Genomic DNA, 24,658 nt, shown 5'->3' on the forward strand with positions numbered 1-24,658 from the left:
GTAGGCACTGGGCACCATGCACCACATTATCCATTGCTGTTTTTATCACATCTGTCCACCAATCTTCTAGACAAGGTTTCTTATATTTCTTTGCGATAAGTCCAACCCCACTCACCACCTCACCCCCAATTCTGCAAGAAGACGGGAATTGGAAAAAGTTTTCGAAAAGTAAAATTACTTTTTTATTCTCAAGTATGGAGTGGGCCTACCATTTAGCATGAACTTTGGTAGGAGATAATATGGTAAATGATCAACCATTAGGTTAACAATCTTGAATTTCACAGAGCTAGCTCTTAAATAAATAATACCATTTATCTTTTATAAATGCAGTAAAATGCCAATTATCCACTCCCTGTGGGGGACAATACTTTTGTCCAAAACAAACAAGTGGTTATTATGATAATCAACTTTAATAATATTAATAAAATCTATTGTAATCATATATTGAGTTTTAATTTATTTGACTTTTCTTCTTCTTGAAGGGATATTTTATGGGTACACACAGTTCATTTGAATATTATAAAATGAGTGAAGTATAGCAACAATTTCTAGTATCTTGTTTCAAATTTTCATTTGCCAGTTACAAACACTGATGTTTCCACACACATGTCAATAGCATCTCTTAATCTCATTACTCTTAGTTGACATAGACTTTTTGAAAATCTTATCACCATGCCTCTTTGGAGAATCTCCATCACCCTTTGTTTTATGAAATATCTCCATCCTTCACCCCATGTACATGTATTGGAAAATCTTCATGATTCCATGTCTTAGGAATCTCCGTCACCCCATGTCTTAGGTCTTAGAAAAACTCCATTTTCCCATGTCTCAGGAAATCTGTATTACCCCATGTCTTAGGAATCTCCATCACCCCATGTCTTAGGAATCTCCATCACCCCATTTCATAGAAGACTCCATTGCCCATGTCTTAGAAAATCTCTATTACCCCATGTCTTAGGAAATCTAAAGCACTCCATCTCTTAAGAAATCTTTATCACTCCATATGACAAAATAATCTCCATCACCCCATGTCTTAGGAATCTCCGTCATCCCATGTCTTAGGAATCTCCATCACCCCATTTCGTAGAAGACTCCATTACCCATGTCTTAGAAAATCTATATTACCCCATGTCTTAGGAATCTCCGTCATCCCATGTCTTAGGAATCTCCATCACCCCATTTCATAGAAGACTCCATTACCCATGTCTTAGAAAATCTATATTACCCCTTGTCTTAGGAAATTTATAGCACCCCATCTCTAAAGAAATCTTTTTCTCACCCATGCGATAGAGAAATCTACTTGTTTTGCTAACCTTACTTTTCTTGTCTCAGTCTAGTCATCTCAGACCAGTCATCTCAGTCAAGGTGTCCATGCGCTCAGAACTACTTTAAAAAAAAGAAACCTTGTTGTCTTCTGCTGTGCCTGATGTAGTTGTACTAAAATCAAACAACAACAGCAACAAATATATAACAAAAACATAGTAACTTAAGTTAAATCCATCTTTGAGAACACACTATACAAAAACAATTCAAGAGAGACAAACGCATATGATGTCGAGCTTTTTGGTATTAAGCTTGTTCATTCCACACAGCATGGTCAATTTTATCCTATATGCAGGCCTAGCACAGTACATTTTTAAATCAGCATCATTAAATGTAGCTAAAGCTACCTAACTAGTTTTAAATACTTCGTGTGAAACAAATTATATACTGTTAGCTACATTTAATGATGCTGACCTGAAAATGACTGTGCTACAGATAGGATAAAATTCTCAGTGCTGTGTGAAATGAACAATATAACAGAAAACACTTATCGATGCATATATAATATAGACCTATACACTTCATAGCCTCCCTACTCTCTTAATAACTATGGAAAACTTAGTAACAGCCAGAGAAGTGTTATATAAAACATGCTTTTTTCTAATTTTGTTAAGCATCTCCATTGTGCCCTGGTTGAATCAAAAATATACCTACAATATTTAATGACAAATAATACACTTACCAGCCAGAAGGAATAATTTATCCATCAACACATTAATCCATAAGCAAATTTCACTGTAGCACTTGCCATATTTCCAGGACAGAAAAATAAATGTTCAAAGAATCCGTGAACTTGAAAGTTTAGCACATGGTTATCTGCTAGAGTCCGTTTTTGGAGGGTCTATTATACACGGGGGGGTAATTTTACAATCAGTATTAAGGACAACACAAGTATGTCACACACAGTTTCACCTCCTCCAAAGAAAAGAATAGTTATATATGATAGTGACACAGATCTCTAATTACCCATGAATAATCTAAAGAAAGATGTTACTCTTCGTTACAGCTTGTACTAGGTATAACTACAGTAGAGCTGAGTAGCCAATATTGTTTTATTATTTACAATACAACTTTTCAAAATTGGAGCTGATGAAAATGAAACAGTTTCTTGTAATAAATATTAATTATTTATTGTCAATTTCATATAACATCCATATATTAAATGTGATAATACCTTATTATTATGCGATGTTTTATGTTGTTATATTTATTTGCTCATGCATATAAACTGTGTACTTCGGACGCAACAGTATCACCACAGCCCTCAATAACATATTTATATTCATGCGCCGCATGTAAACATTGGACATGAACACTAGTGCAGAATTCTTTTTACTTTGAAGGAAAATATTGGGTGAGAAAAATAATCTACGTTGGGGTTTTGACCATATGACAAAAAATCTCCATCACCCCATGTCTTAGGGAATCTAAATCACTGCATGTCGTAGAAAATTTCCATCACCTAATGTCATAGAAAATCATCACCTGATAGCTTAAGAAATCTCCTTCACACCATGTCTTAGGAATATCTCCATCACCACACATCTTAGGAATCTCCATCACTTGATGTCATAGGAAATCTCAATCATCCCATGTATCATGAATCTCTATCACCCATGTCTTTAAAAGATTTCCATCGATGAGTGTCTTGAAAGATTTCCATCACCCCATATCTTATGAATCTCCTCCTCCATCTCCCCAATGTCTTAGGAAATCTCCAACAAAAGAATTTCCATGCTTTTAAATCATTAATGATTTTATTCAAACTTCTCCATTGGCCTAATTAGATTTTCCTGTCCTAATGATTATAAAACATTCAAGAAATGTTTTAACTTAAATCATGACAATTTTAAATAAGTAATATCTTACCTGTTGCTACCGGGGGCCCCAAGTGGCCGAGTGGTCTAAAGCACTATCCATTACGGATCACTGCCATCTCACCTCTGTCTGCATGGGTTTGAGTCTCAGATTCAGCCAATGTGGGTATGTGAGAAAGCTTGCCAGTAGCTTCTCGTGGGTCAGTGGTTCTTTCGGGTTTTGCCGGGTTCTTCCTTCACCATTAATACTTGCCGCCATGTATAGCCTATCGTGTGCTGAAAAATGGCGTTAAACCAACAACAACAACAACCTGTTGCTACCAAACAAGGAAACATCTGCTCTCTCATTAGGGTGTACCAGATGCTTCTAGAATACTGGATCACCCCTGCAGGAGAATCCCACACATATTTTGCATGCTTGCTGAGGGGCCCCGAGTGGCCGAGTGGTCTAAAGCGCTCTCCGTTACGGATCACTGCCATCTCACCTCTGTCTGTGTGGGTTCGAGTCTAGGATTCAGCCAATGTGGGTATGTAAAAAAGCTTGCCAGTAGCTTCACTTGGTTTGGTGGTTCTTCCCGGGTTCTTCCTCCACCATTAATACTGGCTGCCATGCATATCCTATCGTGTGCTGAAAAATGGTGTTAAACTCTACAACAACAACAACAACAACAACATGCTTGTTGATGTTCTTCATTTTTGTTTCAGTCACAATGTTTGTAATGTTCAACTTCACATACATAAAGAAAATTAGCTGCCACTTTATGGGTCAATGAGCAAATTATTGTCTTGTGTGTTTAGTTCCTCTTAAACCTCTGGATTATACCCTAATCAACTTTTATCACTGTTTATTTAAGTTCTCTTGAGAGAATTTTAGACATTTTGTTTCATACACAGTGTACATCCTGGCATTTAAATTTGTATTTTTTACCCTCTTTTGAGGGAGTTAGTGTTTCAAGTTTAGTTGTATTTTTATCTAAAGACAATTTCTAAGAGGCCAAGGGTAGGTATCTTATTTAAATTAACCTATCCTTGCAGTCTATGAATGCACCTGCCAATCGTTTGGTTCATCTTAGCTATATCATGAATTGTGACAATTTTGTACATGGTAAACATGGTAAACTATTGTGCTTTGTTATTGAACATGGTTTCTTTTTCAGTTTTAGTTTCAGATAGGCTTTCTTATAATCTTTTTTCCTTATGATTAGCAATCATAACCTACTGGTTTTTCACTATTTTCAGAAGTCCCTTGAAGTATATAAGCCTGGTTGGCTTGTTTAATTGTTTGTTTGTTTTTCTGTATTTGTTTTTGTCTAGAACCTGAGTATTTCTTCCCTTTTATCATTTAATCTTAGTGAAATCAAATACCACTGCAAGATGTCCTTCTGCTGAATAAATTATGTTAGTGTTAGACTTAGTCCATGCCTTACCTGGAACATACTAACTTGGATGTTTTTTGAGTAACAAATCTTCTTTTCAGCATCTTTATTTTGGGAACAATGTCTTAGCAAGGTATGGGTAAGTGGAGCTACAGGAGGTCCCTCAGGGACATCCCAACTTGTTTATCTTGCACTCAATGTGAGAGGAAGGCTGTCCATTTTGTAGCCCTTGGTCTGATGAAATATGGGATATCACAGAGAATCAACAAACCTACCAAAGTGAGGAAGAAAGTATCTTTTTCTTTGTCAGAGTTTTCCAGGTTCTATTTCTCTGTCTCCCTAGGGTCTCAGAGTAGGATTACCTAAGTCTCTCCAGAGACAGGGTTAGAGGTCCACCTTCCAAGGGAGGTTCTAAATGGGTGAAGAGTTACCAGCTCAAGTTTCTCCTTGCATCAAGTCTGCCCTGAAATAGAGACATTGGGTCATGTAGTCCTGCCTCCCATGAGAAAGTGCAAGATGAAGATGACCTTTCTGTCCTCGTTGAAGCCAACAAGTTTAACACAGAGCAGGCTGATATGGTATCCCCTCCCTTCAGGTCCCTTGCCCATTCTCTTCCTTCAGTAAAGGAAGCAGAGAAGAATGAATCTTGGTTGTTCAATAAAGTGGTAAATGAGATTTACTTATCTATTGTGCCAAACCTTCAGGTTCTGGTGACTTGACAATTATTTCTAGTTTGGGAAAACTTTCTGGGGCAAACTCTCGACCCAATCTCTTACTACTTCCTCGCATGGTTATGATCAAGAAGCTCTAAAAGGTTTAAGAAGGGCCAAGACAATGTAGGGGTTGGCCTATGCCCCCACCAAACATGACGATCCTTGGTAGCTGCTTCTAGGTACAAGTCTCATGACCTGCTAACCCTCCCTCTAGTGGCTCAAATGGGTATTTCTACCAGGACCTTGGATTGCCTTCTGGTGAAACCACAGGAATCCCTAGAATGAAAGGCTAGATCTCTAGTACCCATAGTATCACACGCTGGCCTCTTTTCAGCAGCCTCGCTCAGCCTGCTGAAGGAGGAATCACTATTGCTAACAGCTATCTTTTGTTTGTTGGAAGCAGTGGTAAGAAACTGATGGGGAACTGTCTTTCATGAAAATTAAAGCCCATGAGTTTTGAGCCATTCAGCTGCCTAATGGGCCTATCTGATTCATTTATTCTTGGAGGATTGTTGAAAGCTGTGTTTTGGTACTGTCCCAATTCTTTCTCCTCCTTTTATCTTTGCTATTAGGCCCAACAAAGAGAAGGCATTTTCTCACTGGGCCCAGTCATCATTGTTCACAATGTGGCCGATGCAGATTCCATTCAGCAATAGTCTCCTGTTCTTCTGTGAGGGTGAGAATTCCTTGTGCTTATTTTGTTGTGGTATCATAAACCTTTTATCAAACTGGCAGATTCAGCTACGCAATAGCAACAGGTATGGTATTGCTGATATTAAAATGTAGTTGCAGGGTGGGTAAAACTTATTTTAATATTGTAATACTTATCTATTGCTACTGCCAGATTCCTACCCCTCACTGATGTCCATCTAAGTTAGGCTGCTCCCTCAAAATAATGAAGAGTATGGGCATGCTTGCTAAATATGTGTGTGGTTTACCATAATGGGAGGATGAAATATTTGTCATTTGGTCAGGGTATTTTACTCTTGTAAAAGTACTAGTACGCAATAGCAACAAATAAGTATTAATTTATTAAAATCAGTTTACCCCACCCCAACAAAACTACATTTTATACATAATATAACTATTAAGTAATGAAATTGGACCCATAACTCTATCTCCCTTGTAAAATGGATCACCTTATATTTGGGCACCATATAGTGAGGGAGTACTATATTCCCAAATGTGAGATAATAGAACTTTTCATAGAAGCCCAAAATTTACCTCATCTGCATTACTATCTGGCCAAGTCACTCATATTTCCCATGCTTTGACAGGAGGGTATGGAGATAACTTCCCTCTGTTCATCCATCCATCTGTCTGTAACTAAAGTGCCTCCTAAATGTCGAGGCTAGAAGTTCACCAAACTTAGTACATTGGTTGTCCAACTGATCAACATTATTTTTTTAGGCCTCTTCTCCAGTATCCCTGGGATAGAGGGGTGAGGGTGGGTGTCAAAACTTGAATATTCAACAGCTGAAAATAAAGTCACATATATTTTTAAAAATTTAACAAAATTTTACTCATATTTTCATAGCAGCAGGACACTAAACATATGAATAGGGTTTTGGTTTATAACCCTAGCGTCACAGTCCAGACATGGTGGAGTGATGTAGGAGGAGAGTGTGGGGGTTTGCCATGGAATTAGTTCTAGTTACCCGTAAAATCTCCTTCATGCATGAATGAAAGATGTTCAGCTAAAATTCATCCATTATCATGACTTCCAATTTAGCAAATTCTAGAATCATTTCTAGTATTTTTCATAAGGGTCAAAGTATTCTCCATGAAATAAGTAACATAATGGTAATGTTTGGTTCTTGACCTTTATTCCACTTGTGTAGCATTACAGAAATTTGTGCTTGAACAAAATGTACCCAAAGATAAAGATAACTCTTTTCCATATTCATGATGAATTTTAGCTAATAAAAGAGACTTTTATATGTTTGTTCAGTTTTTATTAATTATATGTCCTGTATGATCCCTTACTTTGTATGTATCACATGCTAGTTTCCAATACATTACACAATGAACATTCCTTAGTCCAGAGCACATTGCATGGTCTTCTATTCAAAGTATATTGCATATAGTGATATATATATATATATATATATATATATATATGTATCAGATTTAATATAATGCAAGCATATGTATTTCTTCATTATTTTTTTAAAAGCTTAATCTCGACAGACATTTTTAATTTTCAAAAATTATGTTGTTAAATAATTTAACAGCTGAATTATTAATTATGTTTTTCCTCATCATGCTTCTTTTGAAGGACGAGTCAAATTTGGTATGCTTATCAATATATGTTGTAAATGTACTGTCAGATAACTCCCCATTTCTTGTCCCTCAGTGTTAGAGCTGTCATCATGTCATTCATACATAATAATTCATTGTGTGCTTGAAACTAAACAGACCTAGAGCTATATTTTGACATTTGACCTTTGTCCCCATTTATAATTTGGATTCAGGACAATCCTTAACTACAGTCAAGCATAAATGGGGTTTTCTGTGGATGGAGTGAGGGGGTAATGAAAAGTAGAAATATCAGAAGTAATGATTTCCAACTTATATTTTAAGTGCATCTAAGTGTAAGCATACCTAAATGACATCTCTATGGTTGAAAACAGTTTCTTATTGGTTTTTAAATTAAAATAGAAACTTTATAAACAAAGTTACTTGAAACCATGTAAAGCAAACCATAAGGCAGAGCATATATATTATAATGTCTATTTGAACATTTGTCTAGCAATCTGTACAGCCATTCATCTATTCACTATTTTATTCAAGTACAATATATTTAGTTCTCCATCTACTGTTACCAAACTTTTTAAGTAGCTTGCATTTGGGGTAACAAAGAAACCTATAATTTTTGGTCTCATAAGGTGAAAGGTCAAGGGCAAATTATTAAAAGGAAGAAAAATGTTTCCATATTATAATGACTTGTATATTGGATACCTTGACCAAACTAGGTAAATGTTTGTATTTTAAGCATGACACCTATGAATTATGGGATTCAAAGGTCCAGATCACAGTGAATCAAAGAAGAAAAATGGTTTTTGGATATCTTAGTTCTTTATCTCCAGCTTTAACCAAACTTTACTGCATTTAAGGCAAGAAAATCATATATTCAGTTTTGGGGGTTAAATGGGCTCCACAAAGGTTTATGGTCTCCATAGTACAACATAGTACAAGTCAAGTCCCATTGCAACAACTCATGACCAGGCTTTGTGGATGGTTTTCATCGGAGACAAGAAAGGCACCCATTGATTTTGGGGTCAAAAAATTGTTTCCACAAAACAAATTGAAATCTGTGTTTTTCACTTTTGCAAATTTTCAGTTTGGCTTGGACACATATATTGATTTTCAATTCAAAGGTCAAGGTCACATTGATTCATGAGATGAGTCATTCATAAGTTTTATGTCTAGTACAAAGTAAATCACTAGATTTCAGTTTTAGCAACCTTTCTGGCTGGCTTGCACATATGGCAAAGAAGAAAACAATTCTGGGGTCACGGGATCAGAGGTCCATCTAAGCAATATTGACATAGTACACAAGTTCAGTGGGTCTTTTGGTAACTTCATGACTAATAAAGAAGGGATTACGTAAAAGAATGCAATAATGACATTTACCACATGGTAAATGTATATTGTACAATTTATGGTTCATTCGTTTATTGGTTGCCATTTTGACACATTTAATGCCTGTCACTTGCCTTAAAGATAATAATTTATTGTTATTGGGATGAAGTAGTCTTCATTGCATGTGTTTGTTCTGAATCCAGCCATGAAAATATTTTAAATTTACCAAACTACCTGTAATCAACAAACTATAGGCCCCATTTTAGAATTTATTCATTAAAAGGAAACTGAAAATGTCTTTTACTAAATACCTCTAGTCTAAATGACACAGTAAAACTAATTTCTAAAGGTAACCAGAGATACTTCTGTTCTCCTAACTTGCATGATTGTGTATCATTTGCTTATTACTTTTTGTTCTGCATGCTTCAGTGACAACTAACCACAACCTTACAAAAATGCCTTAAACAAATATTCAATATAAAGTGCACTATTTGGATTCATGACTTCACTGTACAAGACAATCACAATTTCCAGGAGATGGTATCTGGCTGACTCACCTTACTCAAATTGTCTGATGTTAAAATTCTGAGTTATTTCTTAGTTAACCATATTTGATATAACACCCAAACAGTGTACTTTACTAACTATAAATTGGGTAAAATGTTTGGAAGTTACACTGATTGTGATAAGCAACACTGACATTGTCATCAACATTATCCCCATATTGTGTGTGTGTGTGTGTCTATATATATATATATATATATATATATATATATATATATATATATATATATATATATATATATATATATATATATATATACACACAAGAGACTTACCTTCTTTGTGTTGGTAATTCTCCAATTAGGAACTGCTTTTTTTTTCTCTCATTCAAGTCACATTCAGTAATAAATTTTTATGATTCATTTTTTAGATTGATTTAACCCACAACACATACTCTTAGTAAATGGTGTTTTTTTAAAAATTATTTTGACCAAAAAGACAGGTGTACCCTTGTTGAGGTTTGTGTGGGTATTATGTTGAATATGGTATTAATAATAAACCTAACAAGAATCAAGAAATTAAGTAATGGTTCATTTCACTCATATTTGCCCAAAATGACAAAAACACAGTGGTGGTAAAAGGCTGTATATAAGACTAAGCAGATAAAACAATATGTAATTGGTAAGTACCAGGGTTGTCAGTAGTAAAAATATGAATTGTTAGATGTGGTTGACCAATATGACATGTCACTGTGACCTTTCAGAGTTATTAGGGCTTATTCCATCCAAGAAACAAGGACAGCGAATCCTGTCTATTAAGGACACTCAAGGGATCAAGAAATTCTTACCTATATATATATATATGGCTTTATTTTAAACTTTGTGAGCAGGTGTCCCATTTATAGATATGGTTTGTACAACTTTAAGAAATTGTTGAATTTGAGGGTTGCCTTGAAAGCTACTTGAATTTAGAAAATGTTGGTATTATACTTGAAAAGTTCTTGTTTTTGTTGAAACTCTGGCCAAAAACTCCTTGAATTTACCTGAGATAATACAAAACATTAAAACTTAATAAATATTTATCACTTTTTAGATTCTAAAATTTTGTTATTTAAATATTTTTCAAAAATAATCAGTAAATAAAATGGGAGAAATGTATGTGAATAAAATGATGCATGACATCAGTAGGTACCAGAAGTAGTAGCATCCATTTGCTAATGTATCATGCAAAATATTTTGGGTTTTTCTCCTTCCTCATTTGTATCAATTTATGTCATGGTAACAAGGTAACATACAGAGAAAAGTTACATTTCACAAGAAAAAAACTCCTTTAAAGTTTTGGAAGTACTAAGAAAGACCTTGAAAAAAATTTGCTAGTGTTGTACAAACCATGATAGGTGTCCACTGAGGCAGGTGTCACTGTATAATGGCATACATGCATTGAGCCAGCTGGATGTGAATTCCCTAATACCATGCATAGAAGATGTGTCGACTCTATTTACTCACTGCAAGTTGAATCCAAATGTAAACAGCATAGACCCTGATATGTCATTGCACAGTGCAGCAGTAGATCAGGGTCTTTTTTTTTCCTACTGATTATTCCTAACAAACCACATAGACCCAGATCTGCTGGTGTATTGTATGATGATAAATCAGGGTCTCTGCAATTTGCCATTAGACTCAACCTATAAGCGAACATATACAGTACTGCATTGACTTAAGTGATTAATTTTCATTTGGACTGGTCCCTTGTGAATATTCCACTGAAAGGTTAAACTTGCATGTTATTCTGGCTGGCCTATAATCAATTATATATATTTATCATATATAAATACTCACATCTAAGTTTGGTCAAACTGCTCACAACATGGATCCTGATCTGCCATCACATAATGCACTGATAGATCAAGGTCTATCTCATTTGTTCTACTGATTATTCCTAATAAACTATAGAGACCCAGATCATATGGTACATTATTAAACATTAGATCTTGGTCCTTGCAGTTTACAGTTGACCTGGACTTACAATCTAGTATAGATGATATGCTGCATTAAGGGGATGATACATGGTTAGCTGTATGCAGTACCCATTTGAAGGATGATACATGGTTAGCTGTATGCAGTACCCATTTGAAGGATGATGCATGGTTAGCTATATGCAGTACCCATTTGAAGGGATGGTGCATGGTTAGCTATATGCAGTACCCATTTTAAGGGATGATGCATGGTTAGCTGTATGCAGTACCCATTTGAAGGATGATGCATGGTTAGCTATATGCAGTACCCATTTGAAGGGATGGTGCATGGTTAGCTATATGCAGTACCCATTTTAAGGGATGATACATGGTTAGCTATATGCAGTACCAATTTGAAGGGATGATGCATGGTTAGCTATATGCAGTACCTATTTGAAAGGATGATGCGTGGTTAGCTGTATGCAGTACCGATTTGAAGGGATAATGCATGGTTAGCTATATGCAGTACCCATTTGAAGGGATAATGCATGGTTAGCTATATGCAGTACCCATTTGAAGGGATGATGAATGGTTAGCTATATGCAGTACCAATTTGAAGGGATGATGCATGGTTAGCTATATGCAGTACCTATTTGAAAGGATGATGCATGGTTAGCTGTATGCAGTACCGATTTGAAGAGATAATGCATGGTTAGCTATATGCAGTACCCATTTGAAGGGATAATGCATGGTTAGCTATATGCAGTACCAATTTGAAGGGATGATGAATGGTTAGCTATATGCAGTACCCATTTGAAGGGATAATGCATGGTTAGCTATATGCAGTACCCATTTGAAGGGATGATGCATAGTTAGCTGTATGCTGTACCTATTTGAAGGGATGATGCATGGTTAGCTATATGTAGTACCCATTTGAAGAGATGGTGCATAGTTAGCTATATGCAGTACCTATTTTAAGGGATGATGCATGGTTTTATATATGCAGTACCCATTTGAAGGGATGGTGCATAGTTAGCTATATGCAGTACCTATTTGAAGGGATGATGCATGGTTAGTTATATGCAGTACCCATTTGAAGGGATGGTGCATATTTAGCTATATGCAGTACCTATTTTAAGGGATGATGCATGGTTTTATGTATGCAGTACCCATTTGAAGGGATGGTGCATAGTTAGCTATATGCAGTACCTATTTGAAGGGATGATACATGGTTAGCTATATGCAGTACCCATTTGAACGGATGATACATGGTTAGCTATATGCAGTACCCATTTGAAGGAATGATGCATGGTTGGCTATATGCAATACCCATTTGAAGGGATGATGCCTGGTTAGCTATAGGCAGTACCCATTTGAAAGAGTTCAAAAGAGTTTGAACCTGTACCATATATACTCATTTACAGGTCAAAACAAACCATAAACAACAAAGAGCCTGATGAGCCATAGCATAATGTGCCAGCAGATCAGGCTCTTTATTAGTTGTTCTACAGATTACTCCTATCAAACTGCACAGACTCAGATCTGCTGACACATAGTATGATGGCAGATGTGAGTTCATGAAGTTTTCAGTTGGACTGTTCTTATAAGCAAGTACATATGACACAAAACTGTGATGTTTGAATAATAATAATAATAATAATAATAATAATAATAATGAGGACTTTGTATAGCGCCTAATCTTTAGATGTTCCAAGCACTTTACAACATTAGACAACACCTATAACATAAAAAACATGTATAATGATATTATTACAAACAATAAAAAACACCATGAAATTAGAAAACATAAAAAACATGCTGAAAATATTTAAGGTAGGAAACATTATTAGGTCTTTAAGTTTGTTCCTGCAGTCGAGTACAACTGATGTCACAAAAGCACATGACATCAAATTAGCTAGAAACAGCCCAGTCATGCCAGAATCAATGTTTATCAATGATGCCTACTTCTTGTATCAGATTTCACACTGAAGTTTGATTGTATTAAATTGCAGAATGAAATAAAACTTTTATGTCATCACCTGCTGTTAATATACAGGTTTATTCGTTATTCACTTTCATCAGTCAGAAATTTTGACATGACCCCTATGACCATGCCCAGACCACAGAAAGCAGAAAGAAGAGACTCAAATCCAAATTTTGAACATGACCCCTATGACCATGCCTCTAGACCCCCAGAGAGAAGATATTAAAATCCAAAACCTGTTTTCAAGATCTTATTCCAATCCAAATAAGATCCTTGCTAAGACTCCTCATTCTTAAACAGGACAAGGCCTACAGGCAAATAATTGTTAATGCATGATAATGGGGCAAAACAGTTGCAAGTGCCCAATATACAATCTTATTCTTACATCAAGTTTATTTACTTAAATACATACCAAAATACATTTTGGATGTAAAATCAAACTTTTATTTCTTCATTTATTGTAAGAAAAAAATTTAAATAATGAAACATTATGGATTAGACCGATTCAGACATTCATGTATGCTTTTATTATAATATATATAGAAATAAAACTTGTCATTTAGAGAGTCATGATTGACAGTAGTATATTTTTGTCTTGAGTGTTTGTGATTGACATTGCTCATAAGTTATTTTACTTTCACACAATAGTCCTGATTGACAGTTCTCATTTATTTCATCCATAACAAGAGTCACAATTGACAGCACTTATACAAGTCCTGATTGGTCATGAACAGTGCTTATGCAAGTTCAGATTGGTCCTGATTAACAGTGCTTATACAAGTTCTGATTGGTCCCGATTAACAGTGCATATACAAGTCCTGATTGGTCACAATTAACAGTGCTTATGCAAGTCCTGGTTGGTCCCGATTAACAGTGCTTATATAAGTCTTGATTGGTCATGATTAACAGTGCATATAAAAGTCCTGATTGGTCATAAACAGTGCTTATGCAAGTTCAAAATTGGTCACAATTAACAGTGCATATATAAGTTCTGATTGGTCACGATTAACAGTGCATATACAAGTTCAGATTGGTCACGATTAACAGTGCTTATACAAGTTCTGATTGGTCACAATTGACAGTGCATATACAAGTCCTGATTGGTCACGATTAACAGTGCTTATACAAGTCCTGGTTGGTCATGATTAACAGTGCTTATACAAGTCCAGGTTGGTCACGATTAGCAGTGCTTATGTAAGTCCTGATTGGTCACAATTAACAGTGCTTATGTAAGTCCTGGTTGGTCATGATTAACAGTGCTTATGCAAGTCCTGGTTGGTTACGATTCACAGTGCTTATACAAGTCCTGGTTGGTCACGATTAACAGTGCATATACAAGTCCTGATTGGTCACAATTAACAGTGCTTCTACAAGTCCTGGTTGGTCACGATTAACAGTGCTTATATAAGTCCTGATTGGTCATGATTAACAGTGCATATACAAGTCCTGATTGGTCATGAACAGTGCATGCAAGTTCAAATTAGTCACAATTAACAGTGCATATACAAGTTCAGATTGGTCACGATTAACAGTGCTTATACAAGTTCTGATTGGTCACAATTAACAGTGCATATACAAGTCCTGATTGGTCACGATTAACAGTGCTTATACAAGTCCTGGTTGGTCATGATTAACAGTGCTTATACAAGTCCTGGTTGGTCACGATTAGCAGTGCTTATCTAAGTCCTGATTGGTCACAATTAACAGTGCTTATGTAAGTCCTGGTTGGTCATGATTAACAGTGCTTATATAAGTCTTGATTGGTCATGATTAACAGTGCTTATACAAGTTCTGATTGGTCACGATTAACAGTGCTTATACAAGTCCTGGTTGGTCACGATTAACAGTGTTTATACAAGTCCTGGTTGGTCATGATTAACAGTGCTTATACAAGTCCTGATTGGTCACGATTAACAGTGCTTATGCAAGTCCTGGTTGGTCACGATTAACAGTGCTTATATAAGTCCTGATTGGTCATGATTAACAGTGCATATACAAGTCCTGATTGGTCATGAACAATGCTTATGCAAGTTCAGATTGGTCACAATTAACAGTGCTCATACAAGTTCTGATTGGTCATGATTAACAGTGCATATACAAGTTCAGATTGGTCACAATTAACAGTGCTCATACAAGTTCTGATTGGTCACAATTAACAGTGCATATACAAGTCCTGGTTGGTCATGATTAACAGTGCTTATACAAGTCCTGGTTGGTCACAATTAACAGTGCTTATATAAGTCCTGATTGGTCACAATTAACAGTGCTTATGTAAGTCCTGGTTGGTCACAACAGTGCTTATATAAGTCCTGGTTGGTCACAATTAACAGTGCTTATATAAGTCTTGATTGGTCATGATTAACAGTGCTTATGCAAGTTCTGATTGGTCACGATTAACAGTGCTTATACAAGTCCTGGTTGGTCATGATTAACAGTGCTTATACAAGTCCTGGTTGGTCACGATTAACAGTGCTTATATAAGTCCTGGTTGGTCTCGATTAACAGTGCTTATATAAGTCTTGATTGGTCATGATTAACAGTGCATATACAAGGCCTGGTTGGTCATGATTAACAGTGCTTATACAAGTCCTAGTTGGTCATGATTAACAGTGTTTATACAAGTCCTGGTTGGTCATGATTAACAGTGCTTATACAAGTCCTGGTTGGTCACAATTAACAGTGCTTATATAAGTCCTGGTTGGTCACGATTAACAGTGCTTATATAAGTCTTGATTGGTCATGATTAACAGTGCTTATATAAGTCTTGATTGGTCATGATTAACAGTGCTTATACAAGTCCTGGTTGGTCACGATTAACAGTGCTTATACAAGTCCCGGTTGGTCACGATTAACAGTGCTTATATAAGTCCTGATTGGTCATGATTAACAGTGCTTATACAAGTCATGGTTGGTCATGATTAACAGTACTTATACAAGTCCTGATTGTCAGTGCTTATACAAGTCCTGATTGTCAGTGCTTTTACAAGTCCTGATTGGTCACGATTAACAGTGCTTATACAATTTCTGGTTGGTCATGATTAACAGTGCATATACAAGTCCTGATTGGTCACGATTAACAGTGCTTATACAAGTCCTGATTGTCAGTGCTTTTACAAGTCCTGATTAGTCATGATTATCAGTGATTAAATCTGTATGTTGTAAACAAGAATCATGACTGATGGGTCTGTTTTTGTCATTAACAGTTATGAGTGACAACTATTATGAAATATACTGTTTCTGTCAATGAGGCATTTATAACTTACAGTGTTCATGTGTCAAGAATAGTCATGATTGATAGGGATCATGTACACCAAACTATTTCTTCTCAACAAGTAGTATTCTAATATTTTCTTTTGGATTACAGCTAACTTTAACTGTATGTATGTTTAGATTTATTTACTGAAATAATCAAATTGCTTTCAAGAGTTGCTAACATGACCTTTCAGAGTTACTTTCAAATAGGCAATATTTAATTTGAAATTTGTTTTTTTTTGAATTTATTAAGTAATTAAATAATGCATGATTTTCATAATTGTCAGATTTTTTGTTGCATTGGCATATGTTTACAAGAAATAATATTAATGAGTTATATTAATTTGTGTTTTTCATTGTTTACCAAATAAATGTATTGTTCTTAATTAATGAAAGTAATTGGATGTTATCATTCATTCATAAAGTTCTATAGTAACTCAGACCTGGAAAGAAACACATTTTTCTTAAAAGCATAATATCTTTCAAGCCTTTGTAACTGATTCCAGGTGTCATTTGATACATGTTACCATATGAACTTTTGCTGACAAAATATCAGCTTTGTATGTAAGAAGAAATTAACAGGGAATCAAGTATATGATCTCAAGAACTTACAAGGACATGTTATTTATACTTTAAAATGCCACCTATGTAATATGCATTAAAATCTGTTTGGGTGAACTTTAAAAATTACACATGTTTAACTTTCATGCCTGATTATTTATGTCTATATTTATTTCATCTTGGATGACATGGTTAACATTGTAGTTTGACATTAAACAAATGTTATTCTTCATAAGTGCAAATTATCAATGTTTCTCTGTAAATATTGTGTCGCTGTGGATAACCTTAAACCTTAATTTCTACCCAATTTCTATTCAAGTTTATTTTTACCACAGTAAAATCTGTATTTGAGACACCACGCTTCTGATAAAAAGAAAAGTCTTTCAAGACAGGTGATCTCTAAATAGAGGTCATTATGCATTATAACCTAAAGAATTCATGCATTAAAATTGTCTTAAATGAGAGATGAATCTGGTCATGAATGAAAAGTAATTTTTCAAGTAATGTCTGCATTATTTGTTATTATTATTATTATTATTATTATTATTATTATTATTATCAACAAGATGTTTTTTGTTGCAGACACTGCTAGGGGATGATCAGTATGTCTTCACCAGACTGAATAAGATCTATGATGGAATGCCCTCAAGTGAGACCCTGATGCATAAGCTTTTCCCTCGGCCTCCAACGCCTTTTGATGGTATGGTTTTACATATCTGACAAGCTGAATGTGTATTTTACACAAATGTTTCCTCATTTATATATTGGTACCCAAAGATTGTACTGCTTATCAATTTGTATCAGAAAAAAGTATAGACTGCATATATCCCAGGATCTACACACGGGGTAACTCAGGCAGAATAATTGCCTCAGTGGTAATTGATGAGACAAAACAACGAGACCCAGATCTGCAATAACATATTTCGTTAGCCATTTCAAAGAACAAATAACATAGACCCAGATCTGCAATAAAATAATGCATTAGCCAATCCAGAGAACACACATCTGCAATCACATAATGTACTAGCCAATCCAGAGAACACACACCATAAACCCAGATCTCCAATCACATAATGCATTAGCCAATCCAGGGAACACACAACATAGAACTATATCTGCAACTGCATAATGCACTAGCTAATCCATAAAACAAACAACATAGACCTTGATCTGCCAGTACATTATGCAACAGCAGATCAAAGTTTATGCTGCATGCAGTTGATGCAACTTATATGCATTAAGTGTTTTAGAGTGCATAACAGCCACTGGATGCCACTCAGATCGCGTAAAATGAATGCTTTACAAGTCCATGGAATAGGAATGGCGTTAAGCCACATGTTTAAATCTCTTTTACTCCAGTGAGACATGCTGTTCAGCCCACTAAATATTTAAAATGTGTCCATAAGTGACAGGTTTCAGTTTAATTGGAGGCCTGTTTTCATGCCTTTTAGCCTGTTGAGCATAAATTCTTTTGGTGGTTTCCTATGTAGACACAGGTTGACTGGTTGAACTGCTTCCTTTGTTGAAACAGTAACAAGTTCACACAGAAATGCATTCCATCTTGGGCAGTTCATGAGCAAAAATGAAAACCAGTCAGTTTTCTAGCAGCTTGAGTCAGTACTTAAGTTGTACTGCAGTGCAATTAGCTAAATTAGATAAAAAGATACAAAACACATTCCAAGCAAAAGAATGATCAATTGATGAAGGCAAAGCAAACTTTATTGGGTATTCTTGAGAAAGGGCTAGCACACTGAAAGATGGACAATAATCCTTGTAGTCTCTCACTAATGCATTTGTCTCAGCCAATCCCAGACAGTCCGCTGTTGATGCTGAATGTAGATTGACTTTTAGCCTGACAAAATTAGCCCCACCCCCCGCCAAGATTTGAGACTTTTATATTCCAATAGACCCATCCGTATTTCTTAAAGCAAAGATTAAATGGGTCTAAATTTGTTGGTAGACCCAAGGTAAAAAGTCCTTAATGCCACCCCTGTTTCAAAATAAGTAAAAGACGTGAATAATACACATTCTGCACCCAAACGGTTGATGGTCCCAATCATAGTAATGCCTTTATTGAGATTACATTGAAACCCGTCTTAAGGGACACTTTGTTGTAAAGTACATTAGATAATCAAAAAACAACAAGAACTACCATGAACCTCAAGGTAAAGGGCACCTGTCCTTAGAGGACACATTGTTATGGTCTCTTTAGTATCCTTTTAAAATTGGTGTAAGTTTATATAAGTTTGTGTGATATTATTTTCCCTACATTTAATTGGTGGAACAGTTGATATGAAGGAGAACTAATTCACTAATTCACATTAAACATATTTATGAAGATTTTGTTAGTTTTGTGATGAAATTTATCTGATTGAATTTTTAGGCCCTGCCTTGGCAGGTATTAGTAGCCAAAGCAACAACCCAGCAGTGGTTTCATATGGAGCATTTGCTACAGCCAGTTATGCCACACTGAAAATGCGAAAAGATGTGGAATTGTGGGAAATCTGTTACACCATGCTTCAAAGGGTACCTAAAGCATATCCAAAGGTAAGAACCAAACACATGGTCCTAAACACCAACACATCTAGACCTAGGCAGTTGTACCATTGTTCTGAAATGAGAATTTTGAATATAAACCAGGACTTAAGAGATATTTAAAGTTTAATTTTACCTGTGGAAACAAGGTAAGCAGTATGCTGTAAGCTTTAAATATTTCACTGCAGATCATCAGAATAAAATATTTATATTAAAGAATATTTAGAAATTTAGTATGTGTAATTTATGTTTTTGAGGACAAAGTTGTTCAAATATTCTTTACATGTACATGAGGTAGAGTTTTCAGTTTGAAAAGACATCATGTAATTGATGTTTTTGCAGTTGACCTTGTTGTGAGCTGTACCAGGGTTTGCTCCATTTGTCATGTATACAATGGTTTTCTCACAAGAGTGAAAGATATTTTCAAAAATGATGTCTTTGAATTGGAGGTCCTCCTCAGAAATTTAGACTTTCTCAATCTGTTTTTTTCAGCATCACAATTTGCCTTTGTCTTTAAATGAAAATGTTGTTGTCCCCTGCATTTGAGCAAAAGATACGTAGTACATGATGTTTGCATTTACTTCTATCCGTCCATCCATCCAACCAGACACACTATATTTCCACTCTATAATTTTGATACAGTTGAGGTTAAATAAATGAAACTTAGTATATTTATAAATCATGACTAGAACATGAGTTGTGTACTGCATTTGAGGCCCTATCTTCCAGGTCGAGGTCACAAGTCAATACAAAGAGTTTTCCATCACACTATGCTCTTCACTCTATAGTTTTAAAACAACTTGAAGATCCATTGATGAAGTTTGGTATGCTTACACATTGGAAGGTGCATCATATTACATATGGGGTCCTTTTTATTATGGTTATGATAATATGTTAGTATTTCAGTTTTCTGCTACATTTTCCTTGCCACTCTGCCCTTTTTGAGTTATTTAAGATAAATCAATGACACTTGATATACTTGTGTATCATGACCCAATGAGAACACCCTTGTCTCTTTCTGATCCAAGTCAAATAGCTTTAATTCTCTGAAAGAGACTCATAGATAATCATAGTGGATAACTTACCAAATTGATAAGTTTTGGTGGAGGGATGTCTAACTGCAACTGATGCACAAAGAATAAATCCATAGAAAATGATAAATGTACAGAATAACACAGTTTTTAGCTCACCTAACTATGAAGGCCAAGTGAGCTTATGGTATTACTCAGCATCCACCCTGCACAGTGTGTCATCCATTATGTATCATCTGTGCTTCAGCTATTGCTTGTTACTACTTTGGGGGGTGTATTTGTGGTCTGATTTGGATCAAACTTAGAATATGGGCTTATATTGTCAAAATCTCAGATGAATTGAGTAATGAGCAATATGTTTGCATATTAATTGGGTGATCACACACCTGACTGGCTAACCTTGATACTGCTCTGAAGGTCATATCTATTCCAGTTTTGATCAGATTTGGAATAAGATCATTAAGATCTCAGAAGAGTTTCATAATGAGTGAGATGCACATATACATAATAATGAGGTCAATATTGCATCTGATTAACTGAGCTTGTTACCACTCTGAAGGCTGCAATTCTAAACTGATTTTGATCAGGCATGGAAAATCTTGGATCAGAGTTCAATAATAAGCAAGATACACACATATTAATAAGGTGATGTATCTGATTTGTGGCATTGGTTACCACTTTGAAAGTCATTTTTTATCTGATTTTGAACAAACTTGGAAGAATTGCTTATGTTATTAATATCTCATATGAGTTCAACAATGAGTGAAATGCACACATATTAATGAGTTGATCTTGCTTTTGATTGGCTGAGTGTCTTGCCACATGGGAAGCCATATTTTTGATCTGATTTTGATGAGAATTGAAATATTGGCTTATATCATCAAGATCTTGGATGGATTCAGTAAGGAACAACATGGATGCAGTATTAATGATATAATCTTACCTCTAATTCTCTGAGCTTGTTACTATTCTGAAAGTCATGTCTTTTATTTGAATTTGATCAGACTTGGAATATATACTTTTATCATCAGGATCTTGGAATCTGTGTTTATTTTTGAGGTGATTTTGATTGTATTTGACTGAGCTTATTACCACTCTGGAAGTTACAATTCTGATTTGAGTCAAAATTGGAATTTGGGCTTATATTACCAAGATCTTAGGCAATTTCAAAAGTAAGCAGGATCAATGAATATTAATGAGGCAATCTTTCATCTAATTGGCTGAGTTTGTTAATTCTCTTGAAGCCGTATTTTGTGGACGAGCATATGAATTATGCCTTGATCTTTGGAAATAATTTGGTTGAGGTAAAAATCAAAATGATATCAATGCTAGCAGGTTGATTAGATAAGATGTGTTCTTACAATACTTCATAAGCCTGCTTAGTGAAATGATCAGCTGTTAAGTTTTGTAATCACATGAGCAATATCAGGGACCCTTGGTCCTCTTGTTTCAAGTTCAGGTATTTTAATAATAATGTATGTAAGATTTGGATTATTAGAACACAAGACAAGCTACAAATATACATTAAATATGTATCACTACATTAGTACATGTATTAACACACAGTTCTACCTAATTTAACAGACTACATACATAGACAAATTACATTCATGAAAATTAATAGAGTAGTATGTATAGTAGCATAATCACACAAGATTTTACATGTATGCACACATAGAAACATGATAAGGGGAAGGCATCATTTAGCAGACATATAGCCTGCATACATACATACATACACACACACACACACACACACATACATAGATACATACATACATACATAGTCTACATACAGAATAATTCAAAGCAGCTAAAATTGAAGCAGATAAGCAACAAATGCACAAGAACTAAGAATTTCTGCCAATTTTAAAACAGGGCCACTGTTACCCAGTTTTTATTCTATTGAATTTTTTATTTTCTATTATCCTTTCATTGCACCCTCAATATCTTGGACTATTTTTCACAACTAGTCATGAAAATGGTATGTGGAATCATCTCGTGGAGAGTAAATCAACCATAATTGGGTCACTCTGACCTACTTTTCATTCTCAAGTAACTTTTGTATTTTCCTCCATACCAGCATGCATGTATAATGCTGCTGGCAAGGAGATTTGTGTTTGCAAGCAACTTCCAACAAAATCAGGAACTAGTTTAAAGACAGGACACTCTGTCTGATTTGTTAACTTTTGATCCATGAATTAAACTTGTGAATGGTGTCTTTACCTCGTAAGGTCCATGGTGAAGAACATATTTGCCATTGAGACAAAATGGGTTTATGGTGATGGGTCATTTCGACAATACAAATATCAGATTTGTATGGCTTAAAGGGAGACATCTTAACATGGGCCAGTTAGTCTGTTTTTCCAGAGAAGTACAAGATCACATAAAAACTGCTGTGTAGACAGATGAAATGATGCTAGCATATTTGTGTGTATATTTAGATAACTTGACAAGATTTTCAAGTAGTTTCTGCTTTTTTTAACATTATAAACATTTGTAAACATTTGCACTTGGGCGTTTTTAACACAATCCTTGTTAGCATAAGTAATCTTAATCACTTTAAAAATACAAATGAAATTTGGTGGGCTTATTTGCATTTGTATGTAGATGAGCTAAGTTGATTTTCAGACCATTACAGCAATTTTATAAAATTTGACATATTTTGTTCTTGTATTGACTTTTGAGGGAAACCTTGGTAGCATAATTAAGCAGAAGCCACTTAAGGCAGGCAAATAGAATTTGGTATGCATGTTTGTATATATAGGTAGATGATTGCAGTAACAGAAACATTTAATTATATTCTCGGGGGGGGGGTTCTTCTTTTTTTTTGTATGTCTATATCAGCAGTCTTGACTTAATGTTTCTTATAAAATAAATCTAGTTGTTTGACAGAATTACAAGTAATGCACTGTTTCTGTAATGGTTCTGTATGCTAATCTTATATACATAGTTAATATTTAGATCATGGTTATGTTTTTCAGGACTTCATCATCGAGAAAGTAAAGAAGACTGGAGGTTTCACTACCTTCAATAATTACATAATGAAGGAACTTGAAACTATGTATAAACTCCTCACGGAAATCAAATACTCACTAACAGTAAGTTTCTCTCTCTCTCTCTCTCTCCCCAAATCCACTAAATAACATGAGAATTGTCTTTAAGGAATGTACACAAAGGTCATGTTTCTGTAGTTTTTATTCAGGTAGTGAAAGATGTCTCTGTTGCATTAGTAGACATCAAGACACTGGTTTTGGGGTTTATTTCCAGCAACAAAGACAGCATTGATGTCAATAATGTTAATATTTTGTGCTTAAGTTTTTCAGAATCATGGTACTTGTATGATAATTAAATGATCTTTTTAACAGCCATGGCAGTGTGTTGCAGAATTTTCTTTCTTCAGCCATGGCAGTGTGTGCTACAGAAGTTTATTCTAGCCATAATACTGTGTGCTGTATAATTTTATTCTATATCCATAGTATTGTTTGCTACAGAATTTTATTCTGTACCATTATGAGGTTACGTGAATGCTGCAGATTTTTAATTTAAACATTATTCATTTCAGATGATAAAAAATGCATGTGAGACAAATACATATGGTGACCAGGTCTCTGACAGTGTGCTATCTATAGCAGATGACTTATTCCACTTGAGGATCCCAGCATTATGGTGTCACATGTCTGGTAACTCTGCCCCTCCCCTCACATGGGGCCTGGGACAGTGGCTAACGGAGCTTCAAAACAGGTGTCACCACTTTGAGAAGATTCTTGTACTGGTAAGTTCAGTAATCATCACATGATTCCTGATTTACAGGTTACAGTGTTTGTTTCCATAATTAAACAAAAGGTGTCCCATGATTACTGATTTACAGGTTACAGTGCTTATTTCCATAATTTAAAAAAAGGTGTCCCATGATTACTGATTCACTTAAATACCACAGTTGTGAGTGATGGGGAATTTTTTTTCTTGAACAAAACTATGAACTGACCATTTTAACCTATTCATGTAATACAATTGAAGTAT

General features: G+C 35.2%; 1 protein-coding gene across 1 annotated transcript in view; it reads left to right on the forward strand.

Moving 5' to 3' along the window:
- The window catches only part of LOC149786066 (dynein axonemal heavy chain 5-like), a 101,608-nt gene that overhangs the window by 72,070 nt on the left and 4,880 nt on the right, over window positions 1–24,658 (forward strand). The window contains exons 23-26 of the mRNA XM_089978111.1: window positions 17,652–17,769; window positions 19,453–19,616; window positions 23,620–23,736; window positions 24,201–24,410. Coding sequence (XP_089834237.1) covers window positions 17,652–17,769; window positions 19,453–19,616; window positions 23,620–23,736; window positions 24,201–24,410 — 609 coding nt within the window. The remainder of the gene's footprint in view (window positions 1–17,651; window positions 17,770–19,452; window positions 19,617–23,619; window positions 23,737–24,200; window positions 24,411–24,658) is intronic.

This window comes from Sinohyriopsis cumingii, chromosome 12 (genome assembly GCF_028554795.1).
Source record: "Sinohyriopsis cumingii isolate HCF-2022 chromosome 12, ASM2855479v2, whole genome shotgun sequence".
Taxonomy (NCBI): Eukaryota; Metazoa; Mollusca; class Bivalvia; order Unionida; family Unionidae; genus Sinohyriopsis; species Sinohyriopsis cumingii.